The following is a 14,426-nucleotide window of genomic DNA, read 5'->3' as shown; positions in this document are numbered from 1 at the left end:
GGGTCGCAACAGCCATCTGTCCGCTTGAGGCTCATAGCTGCCAATTCCCTGTCACTTAGCACCAAGCTAGCCATCGGCTGTCTCCGAAAACAGCTTACCAGTAACATTTGCTGTTGTTCTCCAGTAGTTTGTCCACCATGTGCTCCACTCGAACAAACCAGCTGGGGACGGCTTTGTAGATCAGAGGAGTGTCAGACCTGAAAGCGCATCAACACATTACATAAAACATGGGTCTGCAAAATAAAATGCACTCATAAGACAAATCATAATTCATGAAGCAAGCCATTTTCTTTCAGGTTGGGAAAGGATTTTGATGATTTTTGTTGTTTTGCAGAGTAAGTTATATGTTGTTCTGCTGTTGATTCGCTGTATTTACCACTGAATAGAAACTGGCCTGGTTCAGTGAATAATAGGTGGCTGTGTTTTTTTAGCCACGCTCGCAGCATTGCTGTAAGAGTGGCACTGTTGCTCAGTCGGTGAGTCAGACTGAAATATATGAACAACTGTTGGTAATTCAGAGGAATAGAGAGAACCAATCCGAATTACTTTGGGGATCTCTTCTCTTTATCTGGGGTCAGGTCAAAATATAAATTGGTTCTATAGTTTGATTTTGTCACCAAATATCTCAAGAAAAAACATCATTCACAGTCACAGTCAACCTAACAGAGCCACGAGCACGGCTGTGGACTCCATCTCAAGAAAAACTTGAGAAACGCTGCTCTCTCAACTACAGAAACAGTGGAAAATATGTCAAACTAAGTTTAAATAAGTACAAATAAATGGAAAATCAAAATCACACTATTTAGTATCATAATTCTATTTCATTGTTCTACTTCTTCTAATTCAACTACAATATGTTTCGATAGCATTCTACTTTTTCATCTCTAATCAATTTGTGGTTTCAGATATATTATTTTGAGGTTGTCAAAAGCAGAGCTCCCTTCACTTTGCCGAGTTCTACCTTGCAGGTGCCAAGTGGTTCACATAACTGTTTCATCTCCACGAGCCTGTGTCCCCTTGAGGCATAAAGAGCACATCTCTGCCATTTACTGGGTTAATTAATCCTGCTCCGGTCACAGCCTGCAGCTGCTCCGAGTGAGACAGGGATTTAGTTTGCTTAAAACAATAGAATATGTATTTGTAGATCTGCATGTAATTGTTACGATGCGATAATGTGAGGTTGTGTGCTTGTGCTTGTGCTTGTGTGTGTGTGTGTGTGTGTGTGTGACCATGCTGACATTGGCTTTGTGAATTGATTCTGTGCAGACCACAAAACCTCTAATGGTCCTGAGGGAGTCATGATTGGAGAAGAACCACAAACTTTTTTAACACTGTACTGAATGCTGAACTGTACATTATGTTGTCTAACACTAAATAAGGCTGAGTGTATTAAAGTAGAAAATAGAATAAAACGTGTAGAGGCCTAACATTTGCAGCAGGTGGGGATATTTTTATAACCGTTGTTTTTAATGGTCGCCAGTGGACGAGTGATGCTTCTAGTTCAAGTGAGTTGGAAGCTGCCACCCTAACGTGGCACAGAGGTAATAGTTTTACACTCTGACTGTTAGTCTCACCTCCAGCAGAAGGGGTAACTATGTTTGACACTGCTGGAATTGACGAGGCGACCCTTCTCCTTCAGCCACTTGATGATATTTTTGTCGGCTTCCTAAAAAATCAAAATAAAGAAAATAGAAAACAATTGTAAAACGTACAACGTTAAAGAGTAACACAATACCAGGCGGAAAAGCAGTGTTTCCCTGTGGTGCCCATGTGGTTTGGTGTGGTCAGAAGGTGCAGCGTTGCACCTGGACTTACACCCCAACTGTGACATCAGTGCACTGAAACACACTTGAGTACACCTGTGCATCATTGCTGAAAGGTGAGAAGTTAAGGAACTGGACGTCAGGAAAAACAAGATATTCACCTGGTGTTAATTAGTTTAAACATGAAAAAAGTAGGTGATGACTGAAGGATGATAATAAAAGTCCAAGTGAAAGCTATATTAGGAAGTTATGACATTTGCTACCAAAGCTTTTTAAATGAAGCATCTCGCTATTTTTCTCCTCTTTTTCTCTTAATGAAGGCGCTGTCAAGCACAATTACTGGAACCTGCAGTTTCTCATGAGGCAAATCTATAATTTGTCTATTTTCTTTTATGTGCATTGCTCAAAAATATTGTTCACATAATTAACGCTCGAGCAGTATTTAAAACCAGCACACCATTTAATGAATCTCAGAATAATAATAAAAACACTCTTCTTAAATAATTATCGTCTTAAACGTGTGTTCTTTACATAATATTGCACAAAGCTCAGAAATGCTTGTGTAATCATAAACTGCAGTTGCACTACTACAATTATGTATTATATCATAAATCTTGTATTGTAGCTATCGGAACATGTTTACTTTATTACTCGTGCACACAAGAGAGGTTCACAGTAAAACCATAGCATGGCAACACGGCTGTGCACCACCGGCTGTTTGAGGCTACGGCTAGAGTTAAGGACAAGCATGTATCACTAGGTTAACATATTTTACTTGGAATATTACATTTTCTCATTCAGGTAGGAAAGCTCTGTATTATTTAATGCACCACAGCTTTAAGTTTACCTTTGAGTAAAACCAAGGTAAAGTCACAGCCAAGGTCTGCTCGTTCAGGTTTGATGAATACCACCAAAGAGGGAGGAAGAAATGGTCTGTTTTGTCATCCAGCTCATTGTTTATGGCCAACAATCTAATATGCAATCAGCCTTGTGCCTCACCGTGCACCATTTCATCTCCCTCTAACCAAGCTCACAGTGCAATTCACAGCAAGCTCATAAATAGGACTTCTCAGCAAGGTGTTGGCAGACTGTTGGTCGTGACCTCTTTGTAGCGAGAATGGTTTCAAATTTTCTCAGCCAGGAGTACATTTTGTTATGGCCTGACCCGGGCTCATTAAAACATGAAAGAGCACCTGTGAGGTGGACATTCATTGGAACTTCGCCTGCAACCAATTGAGAGAATTTCCCCACCTGGCCAATTTGGTACACACTAGAGTTACTAGACATATTGACTACATTTCTCAAATATGTGTGACTCTTTTAGAAGACCTTTGTGATAGGACAATTTATTCTTTAGTGGTTATTCCATTTTTAGGAATTATTTACAGGATAAAGCAAAAGCTTTCAATATATTTACTGAGTCCGACTTTCCAAAACGTTAACTGTAATTCGTAGGTTAAAATTAAGTTATGAGACGACAAAGAGACAGAGAAATAAAGTTAACACAGAAAGACGAAGTAGACCAGTCACTAAAGACAAATAATAGAGGAGTGAAACCAGACACAGGAAGAAATATGATTTTGAATGCACTCACTTCAATCTTTATTATGTAACAGTTGGTCAACATTAGTGTAAATAGCCAATAGTTGAGTCCTGACAAAACATTCAGTGTAGAACTGTAAAGACAAGTCGAAACACTGACAGCATCAGCTGTGCTTTGTTTGGGTTGAGATGTGAAACTTCTCAGCAAGAAAAAAAGTGTTTTTTTTTTTGTAAAAGGAGGGGAGATCCAACATGTTTATCAAGATAGCAGTGTCAGCAAAAGGTGAGCAGATGGAGCAACGGGAAGTGGCAGAAGTGGTGAGAGCAGTACAACGGTGGGGTTGATTTGGCAGGAAAAGGGGAAGGTGACATAAACAAGGGTGTTGTAGGACACATAGTACAGGATTAAAGAAAAGGAAAAGAGGCTAACCAAGGACACCAGAGGGTCAATAAACCGGATCCAGCGGGATGCAGGGTAGACTTGGTAAGAGGGGAAGACATGAGGGTTGTTTTGAGAAGTTCAAAGAGCAAAGATGTAAGGGTAATGGGGTCAGGGTACGGCAAGGATAGTAAAATGGTAAGAAGGGCTGGGTATCAAATCTCAATGTGTCACCAAAAAAGGATCAAGTACGGAAAGCTGGATTCAATAGAAACATAATTCTTGTTTAGCTCATTTTTTGTATAAGACTGACTGCTTAAAATGTTCTTTTTTTAAAGGAGGGTGGACACCTACTGAGAGTAGGTATACGTTTTTCCTCCGTTTGTTGAATCAATATGTTGCCAATTTTAGAATATTCTAATTGGGCATAATTATTGTCAAAGAACACAAAGAACATGTGATTGGACAGCATTTTACATTTGATATAAGTGTCCTTGTCCAAAGAAATGTTTTGTACAAAAAACATTTCCCCAAATAAGGTTTTAAAAAAAGTGTCATTTTGGCATCCGGACTGAAACACAAATTGGCATCGTATGGAAACATTTCAAACAATACCCAGCCCTTGGAGTAAGGATGGTAAAGTAGAGGGGAAATGGGAAGATTGGGAATAATCTCTTTCACGAGTACGAGCTGATCTCTCCACTCCACAATGCTCTGCTGGTCGCCGCTTTAGACGATTTTGTCAATTCCAAGCCGATGCTCCTCCCCTTCCAGCAGCTTCCTGTAGGTGGCGATCTCTGTATCCAGCTTGAGCTTAATGTGCAGCAGGTCCTGGTAGTCTTGGAAATACTTTGTCATCTCTAGTTTGGTTTCGCAGAGCTGGGCCTCCAACTGAGCAATGATACTCTCGAGGCTCTCCACCTTATCCATGTGGGACAACTCCATGTCCTCCAGCTGATGCTCCAGAGCTGCGTTGCGAGCCTTCACACTGTCAATCTGGTTCTGCAGCTCTGACACTTGAGTGTGGAAGGTTGTGATCTCGTCTTTCATGGTCGTCATTTGCACCTCATTTTTGCCAGCATGCTCCTTGAGGGTGTCAAACTTGCTCTTGTACCATTTCTCAGCTTCCTGGACGTTGCGGGCAGCCGCAGATTCTATCTCTGCGCGCATGTTGCGCAGATAAGCGGCGAGGTCAGGCCGATCGCCATCCAGCTCCACTGTGATCTTTGAGTCCTCGATCTGCTTAATGAGGTCAGCCACTTCTTCATCATGGAGCTTTTTGAGGAACTCTATCTCGGCTACCAGTTGCTCTATGCGCTTCTCCAGCTCAGCCTTCTGCAGCGTGGCATTGTCAACATCCTGGCGAAACTCCGTCAGGATTATCTCTGCCTCTTCCTTCAGTGCCAGTTCCTCCTCGAGCTTTAGTCTCCACACTTCAGCCTCTTCTTCAACGTAGCCTCGCTCGATATCGGCGACTCCCTTCTCATTGGTGAGGGCCTCAATCAGCTCCCGCACCTCTTGAAACCTGAGCTCATATTCCTCTCCGATGCCAGTGGGGCCTCCCTTGTAGCGGCTCTGCAGTGCGGCCAGCTCGGCTTGAAGAGACGCGTTTCTCTGCTCTAGTGCCTGGACCTTCTCGATGTATCCTGCAAACTTGACGTTGAGTTCCTGCATCTCCTCTTTCTCGTTGGCATGCTGGTGATGTATCTCTGTGCCCAACTCGATGGCAGCGCTGCGATTATTACCGGCGCGTCCGCGGTTGTCGTGCGAGGATCCACGGCACCGGGAAGGTGACGGGCTCTGAACCCTTACTCTGCCGCTGGAGCCGCTGACCTGCAGGTTCTTCTGGGTGTACGACGCAGCCCTCATGATCGCTAAAACACTGGGTTGTTATTTCTTCCAGAGTGGAACGGCTCGCCTTCTCTTTGTGTAGCTCACGTCGCGAATGACGCTCCCTCAGATCACCTCTGAGTTTTTATGCCGCAATAAAGAATGTGTCGGACAGCCATGAAACTAGCGCTTGGTTTTAACATATTTCAAAAGTGGATCACGACACACTTTCAGTGAACTGTGGCGTCATGCTCTTTATTAGCCAACGCTGTACTGTTACTGGCCAAGCGGGTCAAGTCCACTCCCTGGCCTTGACACCAGGATGTGAAATAGTGAAGAGATCATGTAAGACTGCTATTTTTCACTCACTATCCACTTAGGATGGTAATGAAGTTGGGTGCGACAGAGAAGGCACCCAGTGACAATGTGCTTTGGTAGCAGGTTTTCCAACACAACTGTGTGTGTATCTGCTTTGACGCTAATTCCCATAACACTCTCCACATCAACAAACAAGTCATGCGCCTCAAGAATCATTTTAAATTACATTTGGAAAACATGATGAATATTTCATATTCTCATCTCAATTCCCACCGAACATTATTAGAAACGGCATTACATCTATGACCAAAAAGAAAGTCACATTTTAGTGCAACTGTTTAGAATGGAAGAGTGAACAAATCCTAATAGAAAGATGTATTTATGTACAGGACTGTCTCAGAAAATTAGAATATTGTGATAATGCAATTAAAAAAACAAAAATGTCATGCATTCTGGATTCATTACAAAATTTCGAAATATATGAAGTTTTTTTTTTTTTTTATATTGCTGATTATGGCTTACAGTTTAAGAAAACTCTAAAATCCTATCTCATAAAATTTGAATATTTCCTCAGACCAAGTAAAAAAGATTTATAACAGCTGAGTGTTTCAAGGCCAGGAAACCCTTGCAGGGTGTTTTTAAAGTTAGTTATCCAATTATAGTTTGTTTAATATACTACTAGTATATTACTTTTTTCATGATATTCTAATTAGAGAAGATGATATTTGTTTTCTTAGCTGTAAGTAATAAAATAGCAATAAAAAAAAAAAAGGCTTACAATATTTAGTTGATTTGAATGAAAAAGAATGCATGTTTTTTTTTTTTTTTTTTGCATTACAGAAAATAAAGAACTTTATCACAATATTCTAATTTTCTGAGACAGTCCTGTATATAAAGAGAGGAAATGGAGAGGAATAGAAAAGTGGGTGACCAGTTAGCGGTAAATTAAATATCGAATTAAACCAGCTTTCAGTATCATTGAGGGTTTTATCACGTCTCAAACCAGTGGCTCTCATCAAGGGTGGAAGCCTGAAATGTCTGTTAACCTAGTCGACATGTAAATGTCTGATGTGTCACTCACTTTGACATACTGTCCCGCAAAGTCAGTGACCTCTGAAGTGAAGCAGCCCGAGGCGTCCACAGGGCAGATCGGAGCCTGGTCCCTCTGGATGATCTTGTATTCGGTGCACACCCTGTAATCATCCTACAGAGAGAATAATACACAGTTCAGAGGGTTTAGTGAGTATTGCTATTTGTATCATCCAATTCTATATTCATTATTAATTTAATTCATTGCAAAATAACTACATCAGAAAGAATTGGTTGATTAATCAATGAATTAATTGGCAACACCTTTGAAAATCTGTTAATCCATAGTAATATATTTTACAAACATGCCCCAAAGAATCAGGATGTCTCAGTCGTCTGTGATAGTAACTCCTTTGAGTTGGGACAAAACAAGCAGCCGAATACGTCAGCTTTTGTTCGAGGGAAATTATAAAAGGCATTTTTCCCTATTTTCTGGCATTTTTATTAATGATCAACAATGAATTCCAAAAGTCAAAACAATTAATAATACAAATTATTAAATTATTCAGTAGATGTATGTACACAGTTGTTAGAAGCCCTAATTTTAACAAGGTTATTTACTGGAGCCTTTTGCAACATTTTGAACACAAAATTTGTCTGGAAGTAATTTGGTTAGATTATCTTGATACAGTGACCCATTTATTTCAAGCTAATGTAATTTGTTTCAATTATATACTCTGAAATGAACCAACCTTTTATCAAAATAAATAACCATCTAACCCCTATTGCAGCCAGTTTCACCAGTTCAAAGATATGTTATGACTCCATATCAAATTCCTTGTTGAGCTGGATACTTTTTGCAGTGTTGAAAGAAGCATGTGACAGCTATGCATGAAAGATCGGAGCAGTGTCCAGCTGTAAATGCATTTTGTATTCAAGCACCCTGTCAAGATCCAAGACGGATGGCTCACAGGATCACATCCAGTCATAACAACATAAAATGTGAAGAATGTTCTTTGGCAAAGCATTTCTTCCTGTACATCTCCAGAGGAAAAGCATTTTGATTTTGGATCTTCAGCAACCAATCAAAGTGAATGTGATCAATAAATAACAGAAGTGTTACCAAATAATAATACATAAGACCATTTAAATGCAAATGTAAATGGAATGTGAAGGGTTTACATAGCGACTGACTGCAGTGAAATAAGCAAATGAGTGCAGAAGAGAAGGCTCAGAGTTTGTATCCACAGCTACAGCCATGAGGGCATCCATCTGCCCCTGACAAGGGCATCAGAAATAACTTAATACCTCTACTGGCACTGCAGCATCGGCTTCTACACTGTAGGTCCTGATACTGGAGCTTCCAATCCAGATATTTCTGAAAACATTCTTGTCAGTGTGTATATATTTCATGTCTCATGGGGTCATCGGACCCTATGAGACGGCATAGATCCTATCTGCTGATGGATCATCGAGGTCTGGGTCGTGGAATTCCTGCTACCGACTGCGCCACTGTCCTGTTGAGACTCCGCCCACTGTTGAGACTCCGCCCACTCCTCCTCTCTACTGCCATCTGCCTGATGGATCGTGGAGGTCTCCATCGTGGAATATGCCAACTATGAACTATTTATACACTCTGTCATATTCATTGAATGTATTTTAACTCTAAATCTGTCCTTCTGTACACATGACATCTATTGCACCTGTCCATCCTGGAGAGGGATCCTCCTCTGTTGCTCTCCTGAAGGTTTCTTCCCTTTTTTTTCCCCCTGAAGGGTTATTTGGGAGTTTTTCCTGATCCGATGTGAGGTTTTGGGGCAGGGATGTCTATGTGTACAAATTGTAAAGCACTCCGAGACAAATTAGTAATTTGTGAAATTGGGCTATACAAATAAACTGAATTGAATTGAATTGAATTATATATATATATATACACTAAAGTTCAAAAGTTTGGGGTCACTTAGAAATGTCTTTATTTTTCAAAGAAAAGCACTGTTTTTTCAATAAAGATAACATTAATCAAAAATACACACTATACATTGTTAATGTGGTAAATGACTATTCTAGGTGGAAACGTCTGGTTTCTAATGAAATATCTCCATAGGTGTATTGAGGCCCATTTCCATCAACTATCACTCCAGTGTTCTAATGGTACATTGTGTTTGCTAATCGCCTTAGAAGACTAATATCTGATTAGAAAACCCTTCTGCAATTATGTTAGCACAGCTGAAAACAGTTATGCTGGTGATATAAGCTATACAACTGGCCTTCCTTTGAGCTTGAAGTTTGAAGAACAAAATTAATACTTCAAATATTAATCATTATTTCTAACCTTGTCAATGTCTTGACTATATTTTCTATTCAATTTTCAATTCATTTGATAAATAAAAGTGAGTTTTCATGGAAGACACGAAATTGTCTGGATGACCCCAAACTTTTGAACGGTAGTGTATATATATTATATATATAATATATATATATATTAAAATGTAACATAGTTGAGGGTATTCAAAGAAAAAACTGTTAATGAAAATATTTCCCAAACTGGGAAAATAAACAGCGGGTGTTGAATATTCTTGATGGAAAATAATTATATAAATATAATATAACAATCGTTTAATTTGTTGACGTCAAGAACAATTATTGTTTGGGGCGAAATTTAGTACTCTTGTAAAGTGATGCATCAACCAACGTCTGCACATGAGCAGGAGAAAGGCACTCAAAGCAGTGCAGCTATCGAAACAACAGAAAATAAAGGTGCACTTTTATTGATCCCAGTGGGGAAATTCTTCTCCGCATTTGACCCATGCTTAGTTATTAAGGCAGTGAAGCGCCCGGGGAGAAACTGGGGGTTCAGTGTCTTGCTCAAGGACATTTTGACATGCAACTATGGGGAGAGCGGGGGTTGAACAGAGTACCTTGTGGTTACGGGACGACCACTCTCCCCCATGAGCGCCAGCCGACCCAACAGAGGACCTTGTTTAGCCCCATGTGAGCATCTTCAGGACTGGATTAACAATCTTACTAGAAACAATGTTTCAGAAGTACATTTCAAGACTGTACTCTAAGTCTCTTATTTAAGGAGATGAAGTACATTACATTTATAAAGGAGGAGGTGAGCCTGACAAGAGGCAGGTGGAGGCCCGTCCAGTGACAGATGATTAACAAAAGCTGCACACAATACACTCCTAAATGTGGTATCTATACTGTGCTTTTTGGGGTTATTCAATAAATAAATAGTTATATGAAATAACCACAAGGTAAAGCCTTTTTTTTGTAAACGGGAAATAAATACACTGTACACAAAAGTGTGTGTCGATCCAACACTCCCAATAAAAGCCGTGGTTGGTTTTGAGTCTTCAATGAGCGTTGACTAAAATGCCTAAGACATTATCCGACTGATCTAAATATATCTATCAAGATATATTTTAAAACACTTAGTTAGTAGTTGCTAATTCCCCACTTCTATTTGCAATTTTCCTATCATGCTATTATACACTTGTGTACTTTTAGTAAACTCCAGAAGTGGTGCTGAAACAATTAGTTAAATAAACTAATAAAGAGTCATTTATTGTGTCAAAATGCTGAACAATTACTAGTCTGTACTTGAAATGTGCTGAAATAATGTTAATTTCAATATCTTTTGGAGAATAGTGGTGGCCAGTTAGTGTTTTCTATCCTTTTATAAATCAAAAGACTTATCTCTTAATGCACTATGAAGGAAATGAGTAAAAGACCAAACTCACAGCTCCAAAGTAAGGTGCCTGGTGGACCACTCCTGTGCCCTCTTCCTCCTTGACGTAGTTATCCAACACCACCTGGAACGCGCCCGTCTCCTCACACTAAAGTGAAACAAGGATGAGGAGAATCAGATGAAAGAGGGCGAGTGGTGAGGAAGCAAAAGAAATAGAGCCACAGATAGAAATGTTGATAGAAAGAGAGCAATTAAGAGACAGATGTAGAGAACATAAACGGAATTGCCAATTTGTGGTCAGACAGATAATTAAAGTCAGACATAAGTCTTCAGTTTGTGGAAAATAATACATAAACCTGTGGAACAAGAACAAGACCACTGACCTTGGCAAAGTACTGGAAGAGAGGCTTGTATTTTTTCCCCTTCAGAGTCTTGCCGGGAAATCTAAAAAATAAAAATAAACACATTTAAAAGGAAGTTTTTAGGATATATGTTATGATTCTTACTTCAGCATTCCCATTGCTAGATTTTTTTTAAGGACAGAAACTAAAATCTTAATTTTAGGTTTAAGTTTGTGTTGGCAGTTCAATTATCATACAGATAAATCTCTGCTTCTGCATATGGAGACTTTGAAGAAGAGGCTCCCGCCAGCTGAGGCATCAACATGCCTTCTTCATTGCCAGTTCATTTGTCCAACAAATGGGATGAGTGGGTATAAATCGTGCCTGGAAATGTGCTTCATTAGATTTCAGTGTATTCTGTATTCGCTCGGGTGTTTTCTATATTCCCCTTTGCAGAGTTTTCTTTCCTGCTCTATTCTACAATTCACCCTTTGCTCCAGAATTCCTCAGAGCTTTGTGTGCTTTGTGCTGCACATAAAAAACACACAGTTGGTGAAACGCACATTGCTAATTCTTTTGTCATTTCATCCGTGTCTCATAAAAGGAAAAGTGTGTTGTGCAATATCATAATAATATGTATATTTTCTTTTGTGTACAATCCCTTGATCCCCAGATTTGTTGTGATTTTGTGACCGTAGCAGTTTATATAGACATATGGAGCGGGCCGCAATGTTTTTACATAAAGGACACAACACTGGCTCTAATAAGGTTATTTGCATTGTTTTCGTTGGAAGTTTCAGTTGCTTGAGATCTACAAGCTCACCGCTAGAGGACGCCAAATCCTACACACTGCACCTTTAATTCCGTTATAAAGCAAGAGTAAACCTTTCACAGTGACTGTGAAACACAAGTTTGACGCTTAATGAAAGACCATAGCTAGGTTTGAATTCTCTTGGCTTAGTTTCAGTGTCCCACATGAAGAGAAGAGTATTAAAGGTTAAGAAGATAGTGGGGGAGTAACAACTGATGCAAACGCCTAATGGAAAAACATAAACTCTGAGCTCGGTACATCAACACTTAACACTATTACAGGGGTCAGCCATATTGGCTTCAATGCCACTTAGCAGCGATTGTCAGCTATAATAGAGAGACAACCAGTGCTTTGATGTGTTCTAAAATGACAAGAGTCAAACCTCCTGCAAGTGCAGCGGTCAAAAATGAATGTACAGATAAAATTGAACAGTAGTCTGGAGTTGAAACTACAGTAGACATTACAATTGGGGTTGACAGTAATGGAATAGGACTGAAACTGTGCTGTTCAATACTTTCCTGTCATTTTGGGGAAATAATTTCTTCAGTGGTCAGCAAAGGGGCATTGTAATTGAAACCTGCCAGCTGAATTAACTACATATAAAAGGAACAGAAGTTGGAGAGTCTTAAGCTTCTTTACGGTGACGCATTTCTAAGTGAAACAGAATATGTGGTCTGGGTTTCGTTTCAAAAATGATTTGAATCAAAACCTGGAAATTTGATTGGAACAATCCAGAATTGTAGTCAGTATTTATTAGTATTAGTCGTTTGCACTCTTGAAGTGTTTTTCTTAGGTGGCGATAGTCTTGTGCACTTACTTGTCGAGGAGAGTGTACTCGCTCTCCGACCTAAACAGAGCTCCCAGTCTGGCCTCCATCATGATGTAGGTCTTCTCTGTGGCGTTATCTGAGAGATGAACAGAAAGACACATGTTAATGCATTTGTTGAGTTTTCACACTTTGCTGCCAGGCGCATGAGTTGAATAAACTCATCCCAAGGCTGCTAATATTAAAACCTGTATTGCTGTTACATGGAGGCACAGTTTAAACCAGAACACATCTCATTTCAGGGCACAAACAGTAAGAACAACACATCAAGAGTTAAAGAGCGCTGACATGACATTAAGGAGATCACTTAATGTTTTATGTTTGATATTATCTCATATGATTTGGTTTCATGTTTTGATATTTATTGTAATTTTCAATATATGTATTTGACTTCTTAATTCATGTTCCACTTCTTGAATGTTTTAACGGCCTTGTCATTTGTATAGTCATTATTCCATAAAGAATTAAAAAGATAAAGATAAGAAAATGAGGCCAAAGAGAGAAACAGAAAGATGAAAATATGTACTGAATAGCGTAAAGGAAAGCTACAGTGGAACCCAGAGAGGTTTACCAGACCTGTGATGTTATGTCTCTGGCAATAACCAGAAAGGCAACAACAACCAAAAGCCCAATCCAACTGCAACATGGTTGACTTGGCGGTCCAAGTGGGTAAAAGGAAGTGGGACTTCATCACATGACTATTGACAAACAAAACAAAAATGTTTCCGAGAAGGTGACAACATTAACTCAAAAATCTCAGCGGACGTTCGTATATTTCATTTTCTGTAGACACCTAATAGTGGATAACATTAGGCGGGAATTGAAATGATGAGGGCGGCACTTTTTCAAATCTGCCATCTCCATAGCCCCCGTTGAGTGATTTATGTTTATTGAAGCGAATTCCATGTACAATAACCAGCAACTTATCAAACAAAGCATCCAATATGTCAATGTCAAGTCCTGCTTGATAGTAATACAGCGACGCATGAAGTCAAGGTCAGGTAAGAACCCACAAATGTGGTTACAACCAATCAACCAGCAACTGGGTTTACTGAAAAGTTGCAACCTCACGTAAGATACCTGCCTGACATTCTAGGAAACTGAAAGCTCCGGGCCAAATGGGGATTTTTAGCAACAATAAAAGGGAGCTGGAGAACAACAAGAGAGAGAAAAGGGGGCAGCATTAATAAAAGATGTTTCTTCCCCTCAGTGGTGTGACAAATGACTGCACAGCTCAGACCTGCTGCTGCCGACAGCCCCTCAATTCAAACAACAAAGGCAGCGAGGGAAAGAGACTCCAAAAGAGACAGAAAATAAGAACAACGAAAGGACAAAACAGGTGCATGTGGAGGCAAAGACAGCGATAAGAAAATGAGGGGAGGGAAAAATTGGATAAAGACGGGGAGCGAGAGAGATAAAAAGAGAGACTGCGCCGATAAAAAAAACAAAAAAACATTCATTGGTATTCTAAGGCGGTCTCCCATGCAGCACAGGCGGTGCAGTCAGGATGGCAGACTGTGCTGCAACAGTGCCCCCTGCAGGATCAACGAGGCTATGACCAACTGGTATAAATCTAGGTCACCATTCTTCTTTTTTTAAACACTCATTTCTTTCACAGGGAACCAAAACTACTGCAGGAGGGTAACAGGAAAAACACAAGGCACTTCTCTGGAGAATTTCTTGATATATTTGAACAAGGACGACACTTTTTTTTTTTTTTTAAGTGACCTGATTTGAGGTTCACCCACATTTCTCAGGTCCGACTCTGGCCTACAAACAAATGTAGAAGTCATACAACACATGAACAAAACTATTGGTTTAAGTTAAAATGATAGGTCTTTTTTTTTTTTAAAGACACTGACATGTCACAGCTGAAAAATCACAAGTGTAAAT

The 14,426-nt window shown here is 39.7% G+C and overlaps 2 protein-coding genes across 2 annotated transcripts in view; both read right to left on the bottom strand.

Moving 5' to 3' along the window:
* iars1 (isoleucyl-tRNA synthetase 1) overlaps positions 1–14,426 on the bottom strand; it is a 47,777-nt gene that overhangs the window by 29,219 nt on the left and 4,132 nt on the right. The window contains exons 8-13 of the mRNA XM_056438101.1: positions 12,525–12,612; positions 10,939–10,999; positions 10,608–10,703; positions 6,914–7,036; positions 1,575–1,666; positions 99–197 (exon numbers count right to left, since the gene is read on the bottom strand). Coding sequence (XP_056294076.1) covers positions 99–197; positions 1,575–1,666; positions 6,914–7,036; positions 10,608–10,703; positions 10,939–10,999; positions 12,525–12,612 — 559 coding nt within the window. The remainder of the gene's footprint in view (positions 1–98; positions 198–1,574; positions 1,667–6,913; positions 7,037–10,607; positions 10,704–10,938; positions 11,000–12,524; positions 12,613–14,426) is intronic.
* Positions 3,347–5,716, bottom strand: LOC130208782 (vimentin-like). Its single transcript, XM_056438104.1, has one exon. It carries the CDS (start codon positions 5,551–5,553, stop codon positions 4,414–4,416), a length of 1,140 nt encoding a protein of 379 aa, XP_056294079.1. The 5' UTR covers positions 5,554–5,716; the 3' UTR covers positions 3,347–4,413.

This window comes from Pseudoliparis swirei, chromosome 18 (genome assembly GCF_029220125.1).
Source record: "Pseudoliparis swirei isolate HS2019 ecotype Mariana Trench chromosome 18, NWPU_hadal_v1, whole genome shotgun sequence".
Taxonomy (NCBI): domain Eukaryota; kingdom Metazoa; phylum Chordata; class Actinopteri; order Perciformes; family Liparidae; genus Pseudoliparis; species Pseudoliparis swirei.
The sequence above is the reverse complement of the archived record's forward strand: the minus strand, read 5'-3'. Positions and strand labels throughout refer to the sequence as shown.

Bases quoted from the DNA above. Each gene is read 5' to 3' on its own strand.
- LOC130208782 (XM_056438104.1), bottom strand. From the start codon at position 5,553: ATGAGGGCTGCGTCGTACACCCAGAAGAACCTGCAGGTCAGCGGCTCC.